This window comes from Bombus fervidus, chromosome 6 (assembly GCF_041682495.2).
Source record: "Bombus fervidus isolate BK054 chromosome 6, iyBomFerv1, whole genome shotgun sequence".
In the NCBI taxonomy this organism is placed as follows: Eukaryota; Metazoa; Arthropoda; class Insecta; order Hymenoptera; family Apidae; genus Bombus; species Bombus fervidus.
Genome location: NC_091522.1, coordinates 14,076,735 through 14,097,213, shown reverse-complemented (window position 1 = coordinate 14,097,213; position 20,479 = coordinate 14,076,735). Strand labels below are relative to the sequence as shown.

General features: G+C 30.0%; 4 protein-coding genes across 11 annotated transcripts in view; 2 read left to right on the top strand and 2 right to left on the bottom strand.

The window, feature by feature from the left end:
- Positions 1–419: 419 nt before the first annotated feature.
- Positions 420–9,269, top strand: LOC139987949 (ras GTPase-activating-like protein IQGAP1). Of its 3 annotated transcripts, none has more exons than XM_072004779.1 (26): positions 420–606; positions 769–862; positions 946–1,180; positions 1,260–1,404; positions 1,485–1,642; positions 1,720–1,854; positions 1,929–2,013; positions 2,097–2,188; positions 2,267–2,432; positions 2,502–2,665; positions 2,737–2,871; positions 2,959–3,115; positions 3,187–3,432; positions 3,509–3,657; positions 3,727–3,870; positions 3,946–4,251; positions 4,339–4,503; positions 4,571–4,684; positions 4,760–5,097; positions 5,171–5,395; positions 5,452–5,842; positions 5,921–6,100; positions 6,175–6,304; positions 6,376–6,649; positions 6,712–6,993; positions 7,052–9,269. In XM_072004779.1, exons 1-26 carry the CDS (start codon positions 567–569, stop codon positions 7,410–7,412), a joined length of 4,911 nt encoding a protein of 1,636 aa, XP_071860880.1. In that variant the 5' UTR covers positions 420–566; the 3' UTR covers positions 7,413–9,269. The 3 variants fall into 3 exon arrangements, with proteins under 3 accessions (XP_071860880.1, XP_071860881.1, XP_071860883.1); XM_072004780.1 differs by having other exon boundaries at positions 423–606; positions 761–862; XM_072004782.1 differs by lacking the exons at positions 420–606; positions 769–862; positions 946–1,180; positions 1,260–1,404; positions 1,485–1,642 and having other exon boundaries at positions 1,838–1,854; positions 1,954–2,013.
- Positions 8,541–15,359, bottom strand: LOC139987950 (uncharacterized). Of its 4 annotated transcripts, none has more exons than XM_072004786.1 (15): positions 15,265–15,359; positions 14,444–14,622; positions 14,106–14,310; positions 13,833–14,029; positions 13,528–13,762; positions 13,308–13,464; positions 12,993–13,224; positions 12,099–12,921; positions 11,273–12,018; positions 11,020–11,195; positions 10,516–10,938; positions 10,252–10,427; positions 9,934–10,181; positions 9,595–9,858; positions 8,541–9,512 (listed from the first exon to the last, which is right to left on the bottom strand). In XM_072004786.1, the coding sequence occupies exons 2-15, from the start codon at positions 14,581–14,583 to the stop codon at positions 9,338–9,340; spliced, it is 4,197 nt and encodes a 1,398-aa protein (XP_071860887.1). In that variant the 5' UTR covers positions 14,584–14,622; positions 15,265–15,359; the 3' UTR covers positions 8,541–9,337. The 4 variants fall into 4 exon arrangements, with proteins under 4 accessions (XP_071860887.1, XP_071860884.1, XP_071860885.1 ...); XM_072004783.1 differs by lacking the exon at positions 15,265–15,359 and adding an exon at positions 14,963–15,104; XM_072004784.1 differs by lacking the exon at positions 15,265–15,359 and adding an exon at positions 14,950–15,089.
- On the top strand, positions 15,238–18,856 carry Pex6 (peroxisomal biogenesis factor 6). Of its 2 annotated transcripts, none has more exons than XM_072004793.1 (8): positions 15,238–15,372; positions 15,615–16,069; positions 16,147–16,599; positions 16,677–16,903; positions 16,962–17,364; positions 17,439–17,738; positions 17,800–18,419; positions 18,532–18,856. In XM_072004793.1, the coding sequence occupies exons 1-7, from the start codon at positions 15,296–15,298 to the stop codon at positions 18,390–18,392; spliced, it is 2,508 nt and encodes an 835-aa protein (XP_071860894.1). In that variant the 5' UTR covers positions 15,238–15,295; the 3' UTR covers positions 18,393–18,419; positions 18,532–18,856. The 2 variants fall into 2 exon arrangements, with proteins under 2 accessions (XP_071860894.1, XP_071860895.1); XM_072004794.1 differs by having other exon boundaries at positions 15,269–15,359; positions 15,601–16,069.
- Cbl (E3 ubiquitin-protein ligase CBL) overlaps positions 18,438–20,479 on the bottom strand; it is a 16,721-nt gene continuing 14,679 nt past the window's right edge. For both annotated transcript variants that reach the window (XM_072004795.1, XM_072004797.1), the window contains exon 8: positions 18,438–20,388. Coding sequence is in view for 1 of the 2 variants with exons in the window: in XM_072004797.1 (XP_071860898.1) it covers positions 20,366–20,388 (23 nt within the window). In the remaining variant the exon portion in view is untranslated. The remainder of the gene's footprint in view (positions 20,389–20,479) is intronic.

The following is a 20,479-nucleotide window of genomic DNA, read 5'->3' as shown; positions in this document are numbered from 1 at the left end:
ACTGGTAGTATTAAATAAAATTTATTTGTAATTACGTTTTATATCGTTTATTTCCTTTAGTCACATATAAGTAACTATAGTTAGGAGTAATTCTTAACGTTCAAAAAGCTTTTTCTTTTAGTTTCAATGCTTAACTGATTAGTTTAACTGATTTTCAATACTTTGGATCTATATTTAAGAAGTCTATATATAAAATTGAAATTGGATTTTTCTTTGTTATTTAGTTATTGTATTTGATGTTTAATAAATTAAGAACAATCATTTATTATTTATGTTTTACGTCTGTTCACTTAAATCGAATCGAATCGAATCGAATCGAATCGAATCGAATTGAATTATGAGACGTACGAAGTTAGTAGTCAATAGTCCTTTCTCATACAAGATTGTCCAATAGTATTGGACGGTGTATTAGAGATTATACAACGCTACAGTTGGTACGATTTGTCAGTGTTGCACCATTCTTGTAGTTTTGAATAAGTTTGAATTTGTAGAATTTAACGTACTCTTCAATTATTGTGTGTCATTTTCACTTTTTGTGTGTTAATTGCATTTTCTTATCTTTTGATATGAGTGATATCAACGATAAATTAAATAATCAAGAAAGAGGTAAAATTAATGATCAGTGTGGACATTTAATTTTCTCTTTGTATCCTATATCATGTTAATGTCAAATCGAAAGTTGCAGTATGAAATTGAATGTTGTAGTAATATTGTTATGGAATACATATTTAGATTTTAATTCTTTATTTAGAAGATAAAGTTTTGCAGGGACGGATATCCGTAAATCAGCAGATGAAATGGATGAACAACGTCATAAAACAGTTGCTTATGAATACCTCTGTCATTTAGAGGAAGCCAAGAAGTAAATATTTTGCCAAGTTTTTAATAAATTGTTATTATCCTGCTTACTTAAAAATGACTAAATATTTTAAATAATATAAATAGGTGGATGGAATCATGTCTTAGAGAAACTTTACCACCAACAACCGAGTTAGAAGAGAATTTAAGAAATGGAGTGTATTTAGCAAAACTTGCCCATTTTATGGCACCTGAATCCTTGCCTGTTCATAAAATATATGACTCTGAACAAAAGCGCTATGCGGCAGTTGGTTTACAATTTAAACATACAGATAATATTAACCACTTTTTAAAGTGTTTAAAATCCATGCAGTTACCACTAGTAGTTGTTTTTTTACATAAGATTAAATTATTGTTTATAATTATATTTAATTAAAATAATAAGAATAATTTTTTAATAGACTTTTCAGCCAGAAACAACAGATATCTACGATAAAAAAAATATGCCTCGTGCAATATATTGTATTCATGCTCTGAGTACTCATTTGTTTAAACTGGGCAAAGCTCCACAAATTCAAGACTTATATGGGAAAGTGAATTTTACTGGTACTCGTGTGATTCTACTATACTGTGAAAAAATGCATGGAATTGATCATGTTATTTTGTTACTATTTCATTTTTTCTAGAGGAAGAAATAAATGCTGTTAGTAAGGAATTAAAGAAATATGGAATTCAAATGCCTTCGTTCCAAAAAATTGGCGGCTTGTTAACAAACAGTATGGAGATTGATGCAGCAACACTTCATGCTGCAGTAATTGCAGTCAATCAATCTATTACAGAAAAAGTATGGATGTCTCTTTTATTTATAAAGTACTTTAAATAATAATTTGAATAATTAATGAATGAATATTTCATTTTAAGGATAACGAAAAAATATTAACTGCTCTTCAAAATAAAGTAGTGCAGTTGAACAATATTATGCCTTGCTACTGTAAGGAATACACTGATGCTTTGTTTGAAGCAAAGGAATCTAAAGCACAAGCTATGCTTAATAGAGTAAGTAATGATTCTCCTAATCAAAATTTCTTTAGTTATATTTCTAATAAGTATTAATAATGTAATTTTAACAGTCTCTTAATGATACCTATGTGCCAGATGTATATGATGAATTATTAACTCAAGCAGAAATTCAAGGTCATATTAATTGTGTTAATGGTAAGTTATAATGAGAATCATTATTTTCTAATTATTATTTTTTGAATTATGTTTCTCTTTCTAACTATGCACATCTTTTTTAGTTCAGTGTACTATGAAAAATATAATTCAGTCTATTCGTTGTAAAAATAATGATTTTATGGATATATTAAAGACGTCTACATTGTGTTTAAAAGTATGTTTTATCTTGACATTTTTATTAATATATTCGTTTATAATTCTTCTATTATCAGTATTATTTTATTTTTTTCAGAATATCATTCATGAGAACGCGCAATTGTATAAAGAACAACTAATGCAATTATTAGAAAGCTCTGAATGGAACAATATATATTCAGAAAGCAATTATCATCATTGGAAGCAACTATTTCAGAAGGAAATTAATAAAGCAAATGAAACCGCACTTAAATCTCAGAAACGTTAGTATTGCATAACAAAGATTATCTTATTAAATGTAATTGCTATTCCAAATATTTTTCTTAACGCAGGTGAGGATTGTGTAAGGCTTTTAAATCTAATGTTACAAAATGATGTACGAGATGATTTCTATAAACTTCTAAAAAAACCTGATTTAGGATTGAGAGAAAAAATTGATGATTTTGCATTACCGTTATATTATGAAGAGATGAAAATTGATCGTATCGAATCTCAGGTAAAAATAGAATATGTAAGATATAAAATAATGTAAAAAATTTGTATTAATAAAAATAATATCCTTAATAGAACGACCTTTCATATAGCGATATTGTAGCCAGTACGCGTGTTTTATCAACGATTGCAGAAATTAGTAAAGCTGTAGACACGGGAAATCCAGATTTAGTTTATCAAGCATTGACAAACCCAGATTGCCATGTTTCTGTGAGTTTACATTTTTATAATTATAACTGTAATGAGTAGTTATTTTTGTGTACATATACATATATATATATAGATATCATATCTTAGGAATTAGATCAAGGGAATAAAGTAAAGTATTATAGAGCATTAGTAGCAGTTCGATGTAAAAAGCAGGCAACTAATGAAGAATGTCCTTTATTAACATATATCGATATTCAAGACTGCATTGATGCTGTCAATCAGCAGTGCCAAACTGATGATGAGGGTATATTTTGTATAAATTATGTACATCTATGTAAATTATACAATATTTTTAATTTTTTAATGTCTTTACAGTAATACAAGTTCTACGTCAATTAAACTCTGCTGTCGTAGAAAACGACCGAAATGGTATTATAGCTGCTTTAAAAAATTCTATTTTAAAATTACAAACCCCTGTTTCATCAGAAGATGTATCTCTTTATTTGAAATTATTTAAAAGATGCCTCGAAGAAAAACATATTGATGGTTCTGAATTGTGGCTAGAAGATGTAGAAAATGTAACAAAAGTTGTTAATACAGAATCTTCGAACGTGAAAAATGGTACAATGCATGCATATTTTATTTATTTATTATTATGCTTATAGTGCTTTAATAATATGTTTCGTCTTTTTTGCAGTCTGTAAATTTTTATCAAACATTAATAATGGATTAGAGCGAAATGATGAGTTATTTACACTTCAATGCCTCCAACAATTTGGTATTAAAATACCAGAGGAATATAAAGCAAACTGTTATAAAACCTTATACAATTCAAAAAACATGAAGGTATAATTGTATAGTGAACTATATATTTAAATGCAGAATGTAATTTAATAATTTTCCTCCATATTTCAGAGTGAAAAGTACAATTGTGAACTTGTTCGTTATGTTACTCATGAAAATAATGAATCCTATTTAAATTTAAAAAACTACAGTTATACTTGGGATTGTCCAAAAAATATGACGGAAACATTTTATATTGATATGGAAGACATAAAAGTATTATACAACTAAAAGATTTAAGCCATTTAAACCAAAAAAATGTTAAAAGGTATATCTGTTCGTTATTTTCAGGAATTAATAAAAAATATTACTGCAAGAGAATACGAAAAGTGTAGAATAAATAATCAGATAATCTGGTTCCAAGCTTATGCCCGTGGATATTTATTGAGAAAAAAACTTTCTAATAGGTTTATATATTTTTATAATAATGTAGATAAAATTATTCGAATCCAAGCTTGGTGGAGAAGAGTAGTACAGCGTAAACAATATATGAAATTACTAGAAGATAAAAAAAGATATAATGAAAAAGTATTTCAAAATACGTCTTTGAAAGTGGAAACTAAATATGCAAACATATTGGATTATTATAGAAAACATGTAAATGATCTATTTCTTTTTTGTTACAACTTTATATATGATGCATTAAGAGTTGTATTAGTTTATTTAATATATCATATTTTTTAGGAAGAAAAAATTATAAAAATACAAGCCTTGTGGCGGAGTCGTGCCGAAAGACATGCTTTCCGTTCACTGTTATATAAGGAAAAACCACCATTTCCTGTAGTTCGTCATTTTTCTGCGATTTTAAATTTTAATGCAGAGGATTACGACAAAGACTTACAGTTACAAGTATAAGTGTTTAACATTATAACAATAGTTCAATTATTTATATTCTATAGTAAATTTACTGTTGCAGAATTTAAAACTCGAAGTTGTGCAAAATATACGACACAACCAGGTTTTATCCCAACAATTGGATAGTATGGATATAAAAATTGGTTTACTTATACAAAATAGAATTACACTACAAGTAATGTTTGAAATAAAAAAAATATATTGAATTTAGACTTGATTAAAAATATATCTACAAGACTATAAATTTTAGGATGTTATAGCCCATGGGAAGAGCTTAGAAAATCTTGCAAAGCAAAAGCATTCCAACAGAGATCAAAGAAACTCTTTATCAGATGGTGTTGTTTCACACAAAGGCTTAAAATCATTAACTAAAGAAGGTCGAAAAATGTTGGAAGGATATCAACATTTGTTTTATGCACTGCAAACTAATCCAAGATACTTATCAAAACTTTTATTCCTCTTACCTCAAAGTAAAACAAATAAGTTTCTTCAAAATGTAATTTTGACATTGTTTAACTTTGGATCAAATATCAGAGAAGAATATTTGTTATTAAAATTATTTGGGAGTGCATTACAAGAAGAAATCAGGTATAGTGACCATTACATAAAAATATGATAAAGTCAAATGTAAAATAACTAATAATTATAATTTTATATATAGATGTAAATTTCAAAAACCATCTGAAGTCGTTACCGGAAGCCCTCTTGTCTTGAAAATGGCAGTAAATTATGCACGGCAATTAAATGGCCAAAGAGCTTTGAGGCTAATTGTTGGACCAATTATTGAAAAAATTTTAACCGATCGTACATTAAATATAGAAACGAATCCCGTTGATATTTATAAGTGCTGGCGAAATCAGTTAGAAATGGAAACAGGAGAAACATTGTAAGTTTAAAGCAAATATGTAAGTCAATGGTGTTTTATAATCATTTTTTCAACAGGAATTTGCCTTATGCGGTAACACAACAACAAGCTTTAGATTATGAGCAAGTACGAATTAGATTAAATAAAGGAATAGAATTATTGCAAAGTACTGTTTTAGAATTTTTGACTAAAATAACTGAATCACGAGATTTAATACCATATGGAATGTTATATATGGCTAAAATTTTAAACGACTCCTTAACTGAAAAATTCCCAAATGCTCCAGAAAAAGATATTTTGAAAGTAGTGGGGAATTTGATTTACTATCATTTTATAAATGCAGCTATTGTAGCTCCAGATGCTTTCGATCTAATTACATTACCAATTGATAGATCATTATCAAATGATCAACGAAGAAATTTAGCAAGTATTGCAAAAATATTACAATTTGCTGCTTCTAAGAAAGGGGTAATTACATTCATTTTAATAATCATAATCTTTAGAACTAAACAAAAGACACACATTTTACATAAATTTTTGTTTTAGTTTGGTGAAGAGGCCACACATCTAGTTTGTTTGAATCCATTTATAATTGAATGCCATGAAAAGTTTAAAAAATTCTTCCGTTATTGTTGTCAAATTGAAGATCTAGAAGAACATTTTTTTATACACGAATATACGGAAGCCACGCTCATTCACAAACCTGAGATTTATATTTCTTTACAAGTAAACGAACTGTAATAATCACGCAAAAATCAGAAATATCTCATTATTAATCTTTCTAATTATATTACTTACAGGAAATTTGTGACACTCATTGTCTTATGTTAGAATATCAAGATCAGATAGCATCAGATCCAATGGATTCCTTACATGATTTATTGGATGATTTAGGTCCTGCACCAACTGTTGCATCTTTACTTGGAATCTGTAAGAAATAATTTATTATCATTCATTTTATTTAATTGAGCCTAATATGTTATATTACAATTATTTATTAGCTGATGTTGCTTGTGAAACGAATTTAATACGCCTTGGGAAAATGGAAGTATGTCTGGTACTCACGAATAAATTTCAAGTACCAGAAGACGAAGACGCTAATTTGAACAAGCTCTTCATAAAAACGAAAGAATTATTGGTTTCTGTACTGCAGTTCTTAAAAGGTCAAACATTAGTTAAAGCTCTAGAAATTCCTGCATGTTCTCCTGTGCAAAAAAATCTACACAACGCAAAATACTCCAGCTTATCGCCTACTTTAACTACTATTCATAAGAGGTATAGTAATGAAACAAATTATTAATTATTAAACAAAAAAAAAAATAAAAATTTATTTACAGTTCATCCTTGAATGATTGTAAGCTTCAGTTACGGGCGTATCTTAATAAACTCGAACTTGACGGATGGGTAAGTCGAGACGATGGGTATCAAAATATTATAACTGCAGTGGCCAAAGATCTTTGTAATAAAGGAAAATATCGAACTATTCGGAATAAAGAATTACAGACTTTACGAACAACTAAACAAAGACTGGAAGAAAAACGCAAATATTACCAAGAACAAGTAGAGTACTATAATGAATATATACAACGATGTTTGGAGAATCTACACACGGGCAAAGGGTATGTATATAATTTTTCCTTACATTTCATACTTGTAATGGATACGAATTGTTTACAGATCTTTGCAAGCACTTAAAGCTAGTCAAAAAAATAATCACATTAAATTAAGATCTAAGATGACACTGAAATATTCCGCGGCCAAACTACAAGAAAAAGGAGTACTGTTAGAAGTTGATGGACTTCCACAATCGCAGTTTAAAAATGTAATTTTTGAAATAAGTCCAACAGAACATAGTGGTCTTTTCAGCGTGCGTTGTAAATTTATGGGAGTAGAAATGGAAAAGATTGACATCGACATACAAAAATTACTTGCGTTACAGTTTGAAGGTGCACCAATTATGGATATGTTTGGTAAAGCAAAAATTAATGTAAATTTGCTGTTGTATTTATTAAATCGAAAATTTTATGGTAAAACTTGAAAGGAAGAGAGGATTAAATTATGTTACATATATAGCTATATTAATATGAAAATTATGCACTTGTGCAATGTCCTCTTGCAATTATGAGCTTTTAAACAAAGATTTGTCACATATTGATTCCTTATAGTTCGTGACAGTTTTAGATTTGATTTACAAAATTCACAATTACCATATAACAATTTTTAAAATATGATTAATATTTGTAAATAATTATATTTAGAAGAATCTAACTTTTTTTAATACAAGATTTCGCGGTATGCATCTATCTATTATTGTGAATGACCAGTATAACATAACAAAGTATAGAAAAATTTTACGAGATCTTACAAATTTATATATAATGTAAAACTTGCCTGCAATGATTCAATTGCTTTTAATTTCATGTAATAAGATATATTTAACAATAATACACAAAGAAGTCTATGGAACAAAAGCTTTTAAATATGATTAGAAATCTTAGAAGAGAGAAATATATATTTTTTAAACTTTATAAAAATAAGTAAACTAACGGTAGTAAATATAACCTACTGCTAAGATAATACTCTTTTTAAATTTATTTGTATAATTAAACCTAATTCCATCGATGTGTACCACTCGTCATTTTGTCCCTCTTTTTTATAATGGATGTATTGAGTAATTGTATATATATATATATCTTATACGAATATAAATATTTTTACGTTGCACCGTTAAAATAAGATAAGGCATATTCTCAGAAATCTTTTAAAGAGAGCAATAGGTTGTCTATTATTATCAATATGTTTTATAATGCTATACATGTAATTTATATCATCCTTTAAATATTAGACAACCTAGTGTTCTTGTGCATTTTATAAAATCTAAAATCAAATCGTTTGAACACAAATTTTGACATTTCTATCATATGCGTGTTAGAGATACAATAAATTCTATTTTATAAAATATACTACATAAAGGCCTGTTTAGTGGATATTGGCAAATAAGCCTGCACATTTAAACTGAAAAATATAAAACAAACTAAAAAATCATACATCAATATAACATTTGTCTAGAGTTGGTTATATATTGTGTTAAATCTTTGCATACTATGAGCTTGCATATTTTGTTATCAAGAAGAGTATCTAAAATAAAACAAAATATCAAGAACAATTGTTGAAGCATAAATGTTTTTGCTTTTATTACGTTTTTGTTTTGTTACAGAGTATATGAGAGCAATTTGATTTTTGATATTATTACATTAAAATACATGTACGTGCGTGTAAGAAAATTTCAAATTTTAAATTTGATATCTGTAGAACAAAAGTTTATTTTATCTCATATAGGTCATATTATACATACATATTATCTAGATATAGTATGCAAGCTTGTATCGTGTACTTGGTAATATGTTAGTACACAATTTTTTTTCTGCTCGTAATTATAAGACATTAGTAATTACAAAACGTAGAGTAAACCATCCGCATTTATCTCACGCGCATTGTATTATAAATATTTATTTTTTTTTTTTTTACATATTCGTTTTTCTCAAAGTTTTACTTTTACTCAACTTTATTATACAAATCTGCCTTTACATAACTTACGTGACAGATGCTAACATCCAGGTACTATGTCACGAGGTATCTTGAAAGACATTTTTATAACTTATGGAGCATAAAATGTCTGTAATATCAGATTGGAAAGTTCTTTTTCTCTTTCATCGAATGAAATATTTCGTACTTTTAATATAATTGATTATGTGCAAGCAATACAGTTCATTAAAGCCTCCACGAAGCAGGCCATAAAGTGCATTTCATGTATTATTAACTGTGTATTACATATATCACCATATTATTAACTTTGATAATAAATAGCATAGTAACATTAATTTTTCTTAATAAATGTTGGTTCTTTTCTAAATATGTGCACACATTGGGACACAACATTTGATACAGTATATTCAGTAACTGTTATCGTTTGTTTAAGATATTGACAAAATTTCTAAATTTCTGTTGGGCATCTGTCATCTGTGCTAATGTTTCCTCCATCATGTTGCGCAATTTTGATAAATCCGGCATTTTATCGCACGATTCAATATTTAATAATTCTGTAAAGAATTGCTCCCAAGCAGCTTTTTTAGCATACCTGTATTTTTAAGTAAATCTTTAATGTATCATACCCTTTACAACTTTATAACTAAAAAGTACTTTTGTTTAAATATAAATACCTTGGTATTTTCGATGTGATAAACCAACGACCACCAATATTCGAAACTCTCATATAATTACCAAATAGTAAACAATGGCTTGTCGCTGCTAAACAATACAGATCAGTCTGATACGTCCATGGTTTTCCAGTTTGCATTTCGATACACGTAAAATCTTCCGTTTTTATGACCTGAGTAAATGTCGTTTTTTCTGGTAAAAGACTCATATCTATACTACATCCAAAATCTATTAACTGTATCGTCGGCCTTACATCTTCCGTCGGTCTAAAATTACATTTATAAATGTAATACGATAGATTTGTTTCATAAAATACAAATATATCATGTAAATATACATACAAACGCATTAAAAGAAAATTGTCTGGTTTAATGTCTCCGTGGATTATTTGACATTTGTGTAAATATTCCACAATTTGCAATATTTCAATTGTGAAAAATATAGCCAAATGTTCTAACAATGGTTTTCCCGTGGTAATTTTTATTTGATTAGTTACTGCTAATAATGTTCCAAATCTGGAATATTCTGAAACTAATACACTACTATTATTCGCGACGTATGCCATCGAGACATCCATAAATCCACGTAACTAGAAAAAGAATTATTATTTATTATTTATTAAAGTCGTTATTTATGAATACTATAAATAAATATTTTACCATATGTGGGTTAGTAAGACGATTTTTTATTTCTCTAGTGATATAAAACTCCCAAACCCAAGCAGGTTTTTGAGTTTTCAGGGCAACTATTTGACCTGTTTGCAAATTCACTGCTTTGAATACTGTACCGTACGTTCCCTTTCCAAGGCACTTTCCCAAATCGTACGCTTCAGTACCTAAATACGTGAAACAAGTAAAGGTAATAAGTATCGAAAAAACGAGAAAATGTTTCCATATGATGTTTTTACATTGAAATACACTGACCAAGCGTAATCATAGTAGAAGGCACAAGCTTATTTAAGTTAATATTTAATCTCACATATCCCTCTGCATGATATGGCTGAGGAAATTTTATTTTTTTTAAAAGACCAGTTATCAAATTTCTATCGAAAGGATTTATATTTCCCGAAGGTAATTGGAAAGTTTCTTCCTCAGCTTCTTCCATTGGTTCGTGGTGCTCTTCACATTCCATTGTATCGACTTTTTCTTTTTGTTCTATTTCGTTAAGTTTAAAATTAATTGATTTTCGTAGATCACAATTCTTCTTAATTTCAGAAGTAATTTGATCCACGTTACGTTGTACCGTACGTGGACTTTGAGCGTGCACAGCTTGAATTTGGGTTTGTAATTTTTGTTCGTAAGGTTGGTTTGCAGAAAGAGTAACATCTTTTATTTCATCTTCTCCACCTTGTTAGATAAAAAATCTTCCTTCATATACAAAGAATGTTATAATAAATAAAAAAATGTTAATATATTTGATTAAAATACCTCTAGTAATACTTTGTTCTTTTATAGGAACCAGATCTTCTTTTGTTAATGTAAAGCCCAATACAGTATTTCTTGTATGGGTACTGCTGCCAGAACTGCTCGAAATATATTCTCTAGTAGATTCTAGTATGACACTCAACTTGTCTTCAGTTTCTCCGTTTGGTGCCTCTGAAGAGCTGTAAATGAGATATGAAATAAATATAAATTGGAATGTTGTTGTACTAATTAATTATGTAATTAAAAAGTCGCATACGGTAGAGGTGCAGCACACTGATTTGGGTATTGTGAAGTTCCTTCTGCTACTTTGTAAGAGTGCCTAAATTGATTAGTCATAGGTGTAGAACTTGTTAATTGTGTATTAAATGCTTCTGTATAACAAGTATCATTATTTCCCGTCAATGGACTAATACCAAGACTTTCATCAATATATAAGTTATTTTCATCTGGTACTTTTGGCGTCATATTTTCTTCTAGTGGTCCATTATAATCAACGACGATAGCATTTTCTTTATCTTCGGCACTTTCAAGATATTTAATATCTCTACGATTCATTCCTGGAGACTTTATATACGGTAATTCGGGTGGCATCCTGTATGGTTTGCTAGTTTCAATGTCTAATTCGTTATATGGGGGATAATGAAGCTGCTTTTGAGGCTCTACATTTTGTTGTATTAAGGTAGATTCTAGCTGTGAAGGATACTGCTGATAAGCAATGTCATTGGGCATTATGGTGCCATAAACTTGTTGAATATGTTGTATGTGCTGATGTGCTTGGTGTGGCTGATGGTGAAGATGTTGATTATGTGATGGTTGATGTTGCTGAGGATGAGATTGATGATGTTGAATCTGACTATGAGACTGCAAGTGCGAGACATGGGGAAGAGTATGATGATGAGAAATCACGTGAGCCTGTTGATGTGCTTGAATTAATTGTTGATGATGCTGTGAATGATGCAGTCGGGAATGAGGTTGTTGTACTTGTTGCTCATGTACTTGTTGCTGTAATTAATTATTTTAAGAATTAATATAATAGTTTCCTACATATAAAAATCTTTCTTTATATATAACTTATATTATACCTGCATTTGATATTGGTATGTATTATGTAATCCGGGGTTACTATAAGTGTTTTGATGTTCTTGATTAGAATAACTTTGATGAGCAGAATAATTCTGGTGATTCTCTTGATCATTATAAGGTTGTATGTTATATCCCGAATGATGTTTGCTATTTGACATCGCATGCTGCGTCATTGAACTATCCATATGTATATCAAAAGATAATTTGGTCTTGGCATCTGAAATTCTAGGTGTCATAGGGGTACGAAAATTAGGCGTTGTAGGTACTGTATCCGGAGAGCGCCACATGTCTTGTACGACTGACATTGCTTCTTTCGTATTAACCGTAAGGCTTTGTCCGAGTAAATGTTCTTCAGGCTCAGTGTTTAATGATGATGTATGATGTTGATGCATAAAACTAGATTGTAATTTTCGTTGCGAATTCAATTCTGCTTCCATTCTCTGCGCTTCGAGTCTTTCTGCTTCGATCCTTTCGGCTTCGATTCTTTCTGCTTCTAATCGTTCTAATTCACGTTGTTCTGCCTTACGCCTTTGAGTCTCTAATGCTTGATTTTCAGCTTCATATTGCTGTCTTTGGAGTTCCTGTTGTTCAGCTTGAAGTCTCTGTCTATCCAACTCAAGTTGTTCGGCTTCCCTAAGTTGCTGTTCTACTTTCCTTTGTCTCTCTGTTAACTCTTGTTGTTCAAATTCTTGCCTCTGTCTTTGCAATTCTTGTAAAGATACATTGTGTCTCTGATGTTCAGATTCAAAACTTTTATGCTGAACTTGATGATTAGTCTCTCTTATATCTGATACATCATGCTTTTTATCTAAAGTTTGTGCTCTATAAAATATTGATCACAATTACTCAAAATAATTTTATCATCTAAATAGTTATTAACAAAAATAAATTACCTTTGTAAATACAATTGGGCTCTTACTTCCTCCATACTTTGATCCATATTATTAGCATAAACTAATTCTTTGGGATAATGTGGCCTTAATATAATATTTGGATTTGGAGGATCTGGCACAAATACAGGCACAGTTAAATGCTCTGGGTATTTGCTACCATCAAAAAAATATGTATGGTTTGGAAATAATCTTAGATTGTTTACATCAAAATCATCTGGCTGATCCTCGTGAACTAAGATTTAAATAACAATACAATGCATTAAAAAAGCGATCTTACACATTAGTAATATTATTTTGTTGTAAATAAAATTGCACCTTTGAAAGCTAACTTTGTACTAGATGTCATTAATGGATATCGTCTACCTCCACCATTCCATGGACCAGGTTTAATCGTATTTTCTTTATGTATTGTATCTTCTACTGGTACATGATCTAATATACTTGAATTTTTCATTTCAGCTGGCATATCATCCTATAGAAATATCTCGATGTATTTCTATACTAATGTATTTTGAATATCTTAATATTTTTATACCTGATATACTTGTATCCTGGAATTCGGCCGAGTATGATGCATCGTCGATGAAATTTGTGGAACTGTACCAGGAAAGTGTTCGCGTACTCGATGTCCAGTACGTATACTACCAATTCTTTTCCCAGCTTTTATTGCTTTTAAAGAACTAAAAGCCTGACGTTGTTCAAGCAATGATACTTCGTTACGATCATCCGTACGTCCTAATGTTTTACGCGCAACTGCGAGTTGAAAGTTCCTATAATGGATGAAATGCATGTTATTGTGTTAATAATTTTGTTAGTATTTGTATGTTTTGTGATTAATACTTGTGCGCATAATCTAATTCCTCCTGTGGTTCTGCTAAGGCAGATAAACCCATTAAATAAACTTCATCGGCACGTTTGTAATCTTCTATCTGTTCTAATTCAAAAGCCCATGCTCTGTACATATCTGCAACCATAGTCCCAATTCCATTGTTATGCAAAAGTTGATACAATTCTAATGGATTTTTTTGCATACTTATCTGCAACCAAATGCTTATTTTATAAAATAACAAGAGAGACATTTCTTTAACACAAAATATGTTTTAAATATCTTACATAATTAATCCAAAGACGTATATATCTACGATCTTGGTGATATTTGGTCTCTTTTTCAAATATAGCTAAACATTGTTGCAAAAGTTTCCCAATATGTGACTCATGTCCACTTTTTGGGTAACTTTGTTCCACCCAAAGTATATATTCATACCAACTTTCTAAAGGATCATCTCCTTCATAATTTTTTATTGCATCTTCATACATCCTAAAAATATAACACGAAATTACTATTTTAGGATATAATGAGATAATCATAATAAATCATAGAAAAACTTTACTTTGAAAACTAATAATTTAATCATACTTCAATAAAAGGAATTGTTAACTGTTGAACTCACTGCTTTTCTTGTAAGAGTAATTGTTGAACATCTGCATCCTCTTGTGCCCTTAATGCAGTTCCTAGCTGTGCAGCATTTCGTCCATAACGCAATGGTTGAATATTTTCCTTACAAAGCGCAATAACTGTAGCAGGATCCATTCTTAATTCTATAATTTCTTAATTAAATCACCTTATATTCTAAAAACAAAAAGATTAAAATAATAAAAAGTTGATAAATTATTTTTTAAATGTCTGTATTAAAGGTATTTCAAACTGTATTCAAAAATTGGAACAATAGAACTACATGTTAAATTTTAAATGACTCATTATTCAGTGTGTCACAATGCAACATATTAGTGATTATATATTGTTATAAAGTGTGAGAATGTAGGAAATCGAATAGATCTCAAGTCCGTAAGTACTTAATCCATAAAATGTATTCAGTTAAACATAATGCAAACAGTCATTCAAGCTATGAAATAGTAGGGCGAAGCGTAAGCGACGTCTTTTTAGGAAACACTTAACCTTTCACACGTACTAAAACTTTGCATAATATTCTTCGAATCGCGGCAGACCTTCAAATTTGAATAAATCTAGTCTTGATAACTCCAATAAGGACGCTATCAGTCTAGGTTAGGTTAGTTTTTCATTTAACGGCTACGGCCAACAACGGTTTTTCACTGTCTTCTGCTATGCTGTGCTTCAAATGATGCAAGAGTTACCGTCCCACTAATCACGAATTTTAATTGGATCTACTATGCGAAATAATCGAGAACAGATGCAACCAGAGATTTATCGTGCTTAAATATAGTTTTCACGCAAATCTCTATTGAAAATTACCAATAGGACAGCTGTTGCAGAGGGACTTCGCATGATCTTCGAACTTCCACTTCGTCACTGTTTCTATAGTAACTTGGCAGATTGGTCCAAAATTGGTACGCCAGTGATCTTATCTTTTTCCTTTTTATGATTATTATGAAAATTCATTTCAAATCATTTGGAAGTTTCATTAAAAATTTTTATTTATCAAGACATATCATTTAAAATACACATACTTATGTATTATATATAAGAGATAGTATAAAATTTACTATATCTTCTTGTTGCAAATGCTATTATTAAATAACTTTGACTCTCATTTCATTGCATAGAAATCGATTTCTTTTTACTTTTCAGCATGCGGCTCTAACTTTCAATTTTATCCGAAACAAATGCAATATGAACTCTTTATACTCTTATATACATTTTTTACGAGAATTAACAAAATTACTAATGAAATACAACTATAATTACATACTTTTTTATACATTTGTACAGTACGCGCTTTTTCGATTAAAAACATTAATTGGTACAAAATATAACTGGATTATTTTGTCTGAATTTATTCTGAAGAATTTAATAGAACAATTTTACAATAAAAAGAATTATTATATAGACTATAATTCTTGCTTATTGGCAAACATAAAATATGTTAGAATTACTACACCAACTTGGTTTTATATATGTTCTACAGTATCAATAAAAAAATATAAAGTTTTAGTTGTACCTTTAAATAACACTGATGAAATTGAAATATTTACATCAAATACTATGAAATATAATATAGAAAATGCATTGCAATGCACTATTGATAAATGTTTTTTATGTAAGTACAAAATATATTTTAATGGACAAGTAATTAGAAGAATTTGATAAAAAATCAATTTTTCCAATTTTTTTCAGTGCCAGCAAAAGATGACACTATTAACTTTGCTAGAGAAGCCAAAATTTCTATGATTTCTAATCAATATGAATGCGCAGATAATTTAATAAGTACTTTATTAGAAAATTATTTCTCTGAACCTAGATTTTTAAGAAAAAATGATTTATTTGGCATTAATATAAAGGAATATATATTAGGCCAAATGTATTTGCATACCACTCCTTTAATGTCTGTAATATATTTTAAAGTTAATTCTATCATCAATGATAATAGAGATTTTACAGATAGTGATACTTCTTATATTTTATATGGAGAAACCACGCTCATTCAGGAACCAGATATACATAGTTATCTACCTCAAAAACATTTTATTTACAATCAAACCAAAGAGAAGTATGTAAACTCGTATCCATCAAGTTTATCAGCACCTCTGGAACAATTAGAGCGTTGCATTTTGCCATTTATTAAGCATGGTAAAGATTAATGTTTAAATATCTAATTGCATCTAAGTAATATAAATTAAATATTTAATGCTTTATTTCTTAAACAGATGTACAATTATCAATGAAGCCAATATTTCTTATTAAGGGTGCACAGGGTTCAAATAAACATAAATTAGTCCAAATATTGGCTGAAAAAATAGGTTTAAACTTTCTTAATACAGATTTTGCTGAAGTTCAAGCTTTAACATCAGCACAGACAGAGGCTAAATTACGTATTGTACTGCATAGTGCTGAACAATCTGTACCGTGTATCCTGTGCTTAAATAATATAGAGGTACTTTAAAGATATTTTTGTTAATTTATTTGCAAATATTCTAAAATAATATTTGTAGGTATTTGGAAGAAATTCTGAAGGTCAAAAGGATGAAAGAGTGATATCAACCTTTTCCAACGAAATAGATTCATTATATAATAAACATTTGAAATATCCAATTATTATAATAGCTACTACAAATGAGTCTGATATACCGGCTGAACTAAACAGAATTTTTATCGAAACGATTCACGTGGAACATCTAGATCAGAATGAAAGAACGAATTTAATTTCGTGGTTACTCATGAAACGAAATCTCGATCATCAGGTCAATTTATCAAAAATTTCTGGGATATGTTCGGACTTTCGATATTCAGACTTATTGACATTAATACTTAATGCCGTAAAATTTCACTGCAAAGATAGTACTAGTAATTTGAAACCATTAACACTTTTACAAGAAGATTTTGATAAAGCTTATGGTACACTTTTAATGCTGTAAAAATAATTATTGTTTACAATATATCAGCTTTAATTCGTTCAATTTCATTTACAGAATACATGCAATCGGTATATACAGATTGCGAAGGTGCGCCGCGTGTACCAAAAGTTTATTGGGAAGACATAGGTGGTTTAATGAAGCTGAAACATGAAATAATGCGGCGAATTCAGTTACCTTTGATGAACAGTTTAGGATTCGGACAATCTGGTCTTCTCTTGTATGGACCACCAGGAACCGGAAAGACGCTTCTCGCTAAAGCTGTAGCGACAGAGTATCAGCTTCACTTCTTATCAATTAAAGGTCCTGAAGTGTTGAATATGTATGTCGGTCAAAGCGAAAAGAATGTTAGGCAAGGTAAAGTAATGAAAATACGTATTAAACATATATCTGAAAAATAAAAAATGCAATATCGTAGTGTTCGAGCGGGCAAGAGCAGCAGCACCTTGTATAATATTCTTCGACGAATTGGACTCGTTAGCACCCAATCGTGGACGAAGTGGAGATAGCGGAGGTGTAATGGATCGTGTGGTATCCCAATTACTCGCTGAAATGGATGGTCTTGACTGTTCCAATAGTATATTCATTATAGGAGCCACAAACAGGCCGGATCTGATTGACCCAGCCCTTCTTAGACCTGGTCGATTCGATAAATTATTATATGTAGGGATTCATTCCGATCGTGATTCACAATTTAATGTGTTAAAGGCACTGACTCGTAAATTCAAATTCCATGAAAATGGCGAAGAATTAGAAAAGTTAATACATCAATTACCTGAATACACAACTGGTGCAGATTTGTATTCTATCTGTTCAAATGCATGGCTGAACGCTGCGCGAAGAGTTTTAAGTAATTATCACGATAACTCTAATGAAATTAAATTGGACAAATATGTTGTCGTAGAATTGGAAGACTTTTTAAAAGCCGCACACGAACTGATTCCTTCGGTTAGTAAAGAAGAAGCAGAAAGATACAAAAAAATGCAGATAGAATTATCTTCGGTATCGTGATATACCGAATTGTGTTTTAAGCATCAGGTAAAACATCTTCCAGTCTTATAAACGACATGTTATTTTATTTGGAGAAATATGTAAAATAATTTTTACAACGAATAATTCAATCAAGAAAGATATCTACCTTCTATTCTAGGTATTGCACCAAACGGTTCATCTTACATGCTAGTGCGCGATAAAGGACGTAGTAGTATCGATTGATTTTTTTCGAGAGAACGGTCTTCAAAATGATTGTAACACGTTACAATACATACCAATCTCAAAATAGTATACAATGTAGAAAAATAGAGTAGCTGAATTCATCGAGTACCTATATCGAATTTACGAAATTTTGTAACAGAGGCTAATAATTCTTTTTGCAAATGGAATTGAATGATTATTTTACTACACTTGTTAATAATGTATGTAAATAAACATCTATTTTTGTTAAATATAATCATTGTGTAAGTTCGTAGGACAAATCGTATTCATTTAAATGACCGTTATTTTATTTATGAAACAACGCTACTCACATTCTTGCATTTTGCAAGCACAATACTGTGATTCTTGTCCAATTCTTTTAAACATTTTAATCGCCTTCTCCAAAATATACAGTCTAATATAACGAATTGTTCCTGTTTTACAGGCGGCATTTAACAACGTACTTCATTCGATTACAGAATAACGACATTCCTTTGGTATGATCGCGAGGTAGGATCGATTCCAATATAATTTGTTCACGACATTGAAGTATACTTCGTTTTCTTCATCGTTCATGGCGACAATATTTACTTATTACACGGAAAGAATTAAGTCTTTCTTTACAATTGTTAAGATATGACTTGATACGACAAAGAAAAGTCACAGAATTTCAAAGAACCATCGTTAACCGTAAGTTCAATTATCTTATAGGGAGAGGCTTTACAATTACGAGTATTTATTTTTGAACTTTCGTAGATTACTCAAATCAAAACTATTAAAAATAGTTTTAAAAGCAAATCGCTTGATCTAGTATTCGATTCTTTCTCTTCATACTTTTCTTTCTAAATATAATTAAATATCGATTAACAATTTTCACCTCTCATGCATCGATGGGTCTATTCAGTGCAGTCGAAAATTATTAAAACATAAGTATCACATTTGATAAATAACGCTAATCACTACATGCGATCGACGAAACATTTCATACAGTTAATATCAATTCTATGGAGCACATGAAAAATATTCAAGGGTATTTTGCATCGGATTGGAACGAATATAACTTGCGCGTAGTTAAACTCGATTTATATATTATATGTATATGAGGTATTATTTCAAATATTTTGTAAAAATTTGATCTGAATATTCCTTTTCTCAAGGAACAAGCAACGACAAATACATATGTGGATAAAAAAGGGAGAATCATTTAAATTAGCTTATTAATAAATTTGGCCACTGTACAATCGTGTAATTGCATGCAGATGCTCTTTTTTAAAAATGTATATATAAATTCTTGTCTTAAGTATTTAGATTGAAAAATGTAGTTATTGGAGAACTACGTAGGGAAACATGTGGTAGCAATTTTCGCTTGCATCGATCGCGGGAAACGAAAGACTTTGTACTCAGCGGCCGCGAACTATTCTTGTAAAGTTCAAAACTCTTACTTACATTTGTAACATTTGTCGCGTCTTCTCGCAGTTTTAAGCAGTCTTCTTCTATTTGTATTGATCGTGTATATATGTGAATATGTGTAAGGAAAAGAAATACACTGGTATTTCAGAATATCTTCTACGAAGATTGTTTCGACATTATGGTGCGTGCAAAAACGATCGAAGATATTGCCGATTAACTGGGCAGGAAATCTTTGTCGGCTCTCGGTGCGTGTATTGCTCGAATTTCCAGATATCTGAGCTTGTGGGGGGGAAAAAACGATTTTTTCCAGTAATCAGCGACAGCAAGTTTTACACGTTTCTACTTATAATGTACATTAAAAGTGCGGCAAGTAGAGCCAGTTACGATTCCTCTGTATTTAATCCTGAAACATAAAAAATAAGGAAGAGACCGTGACTAAATCTGGTCTTTGTAAAAGAAGAAATGCGGTTACTACTTTTTTTCTACCGTATCAA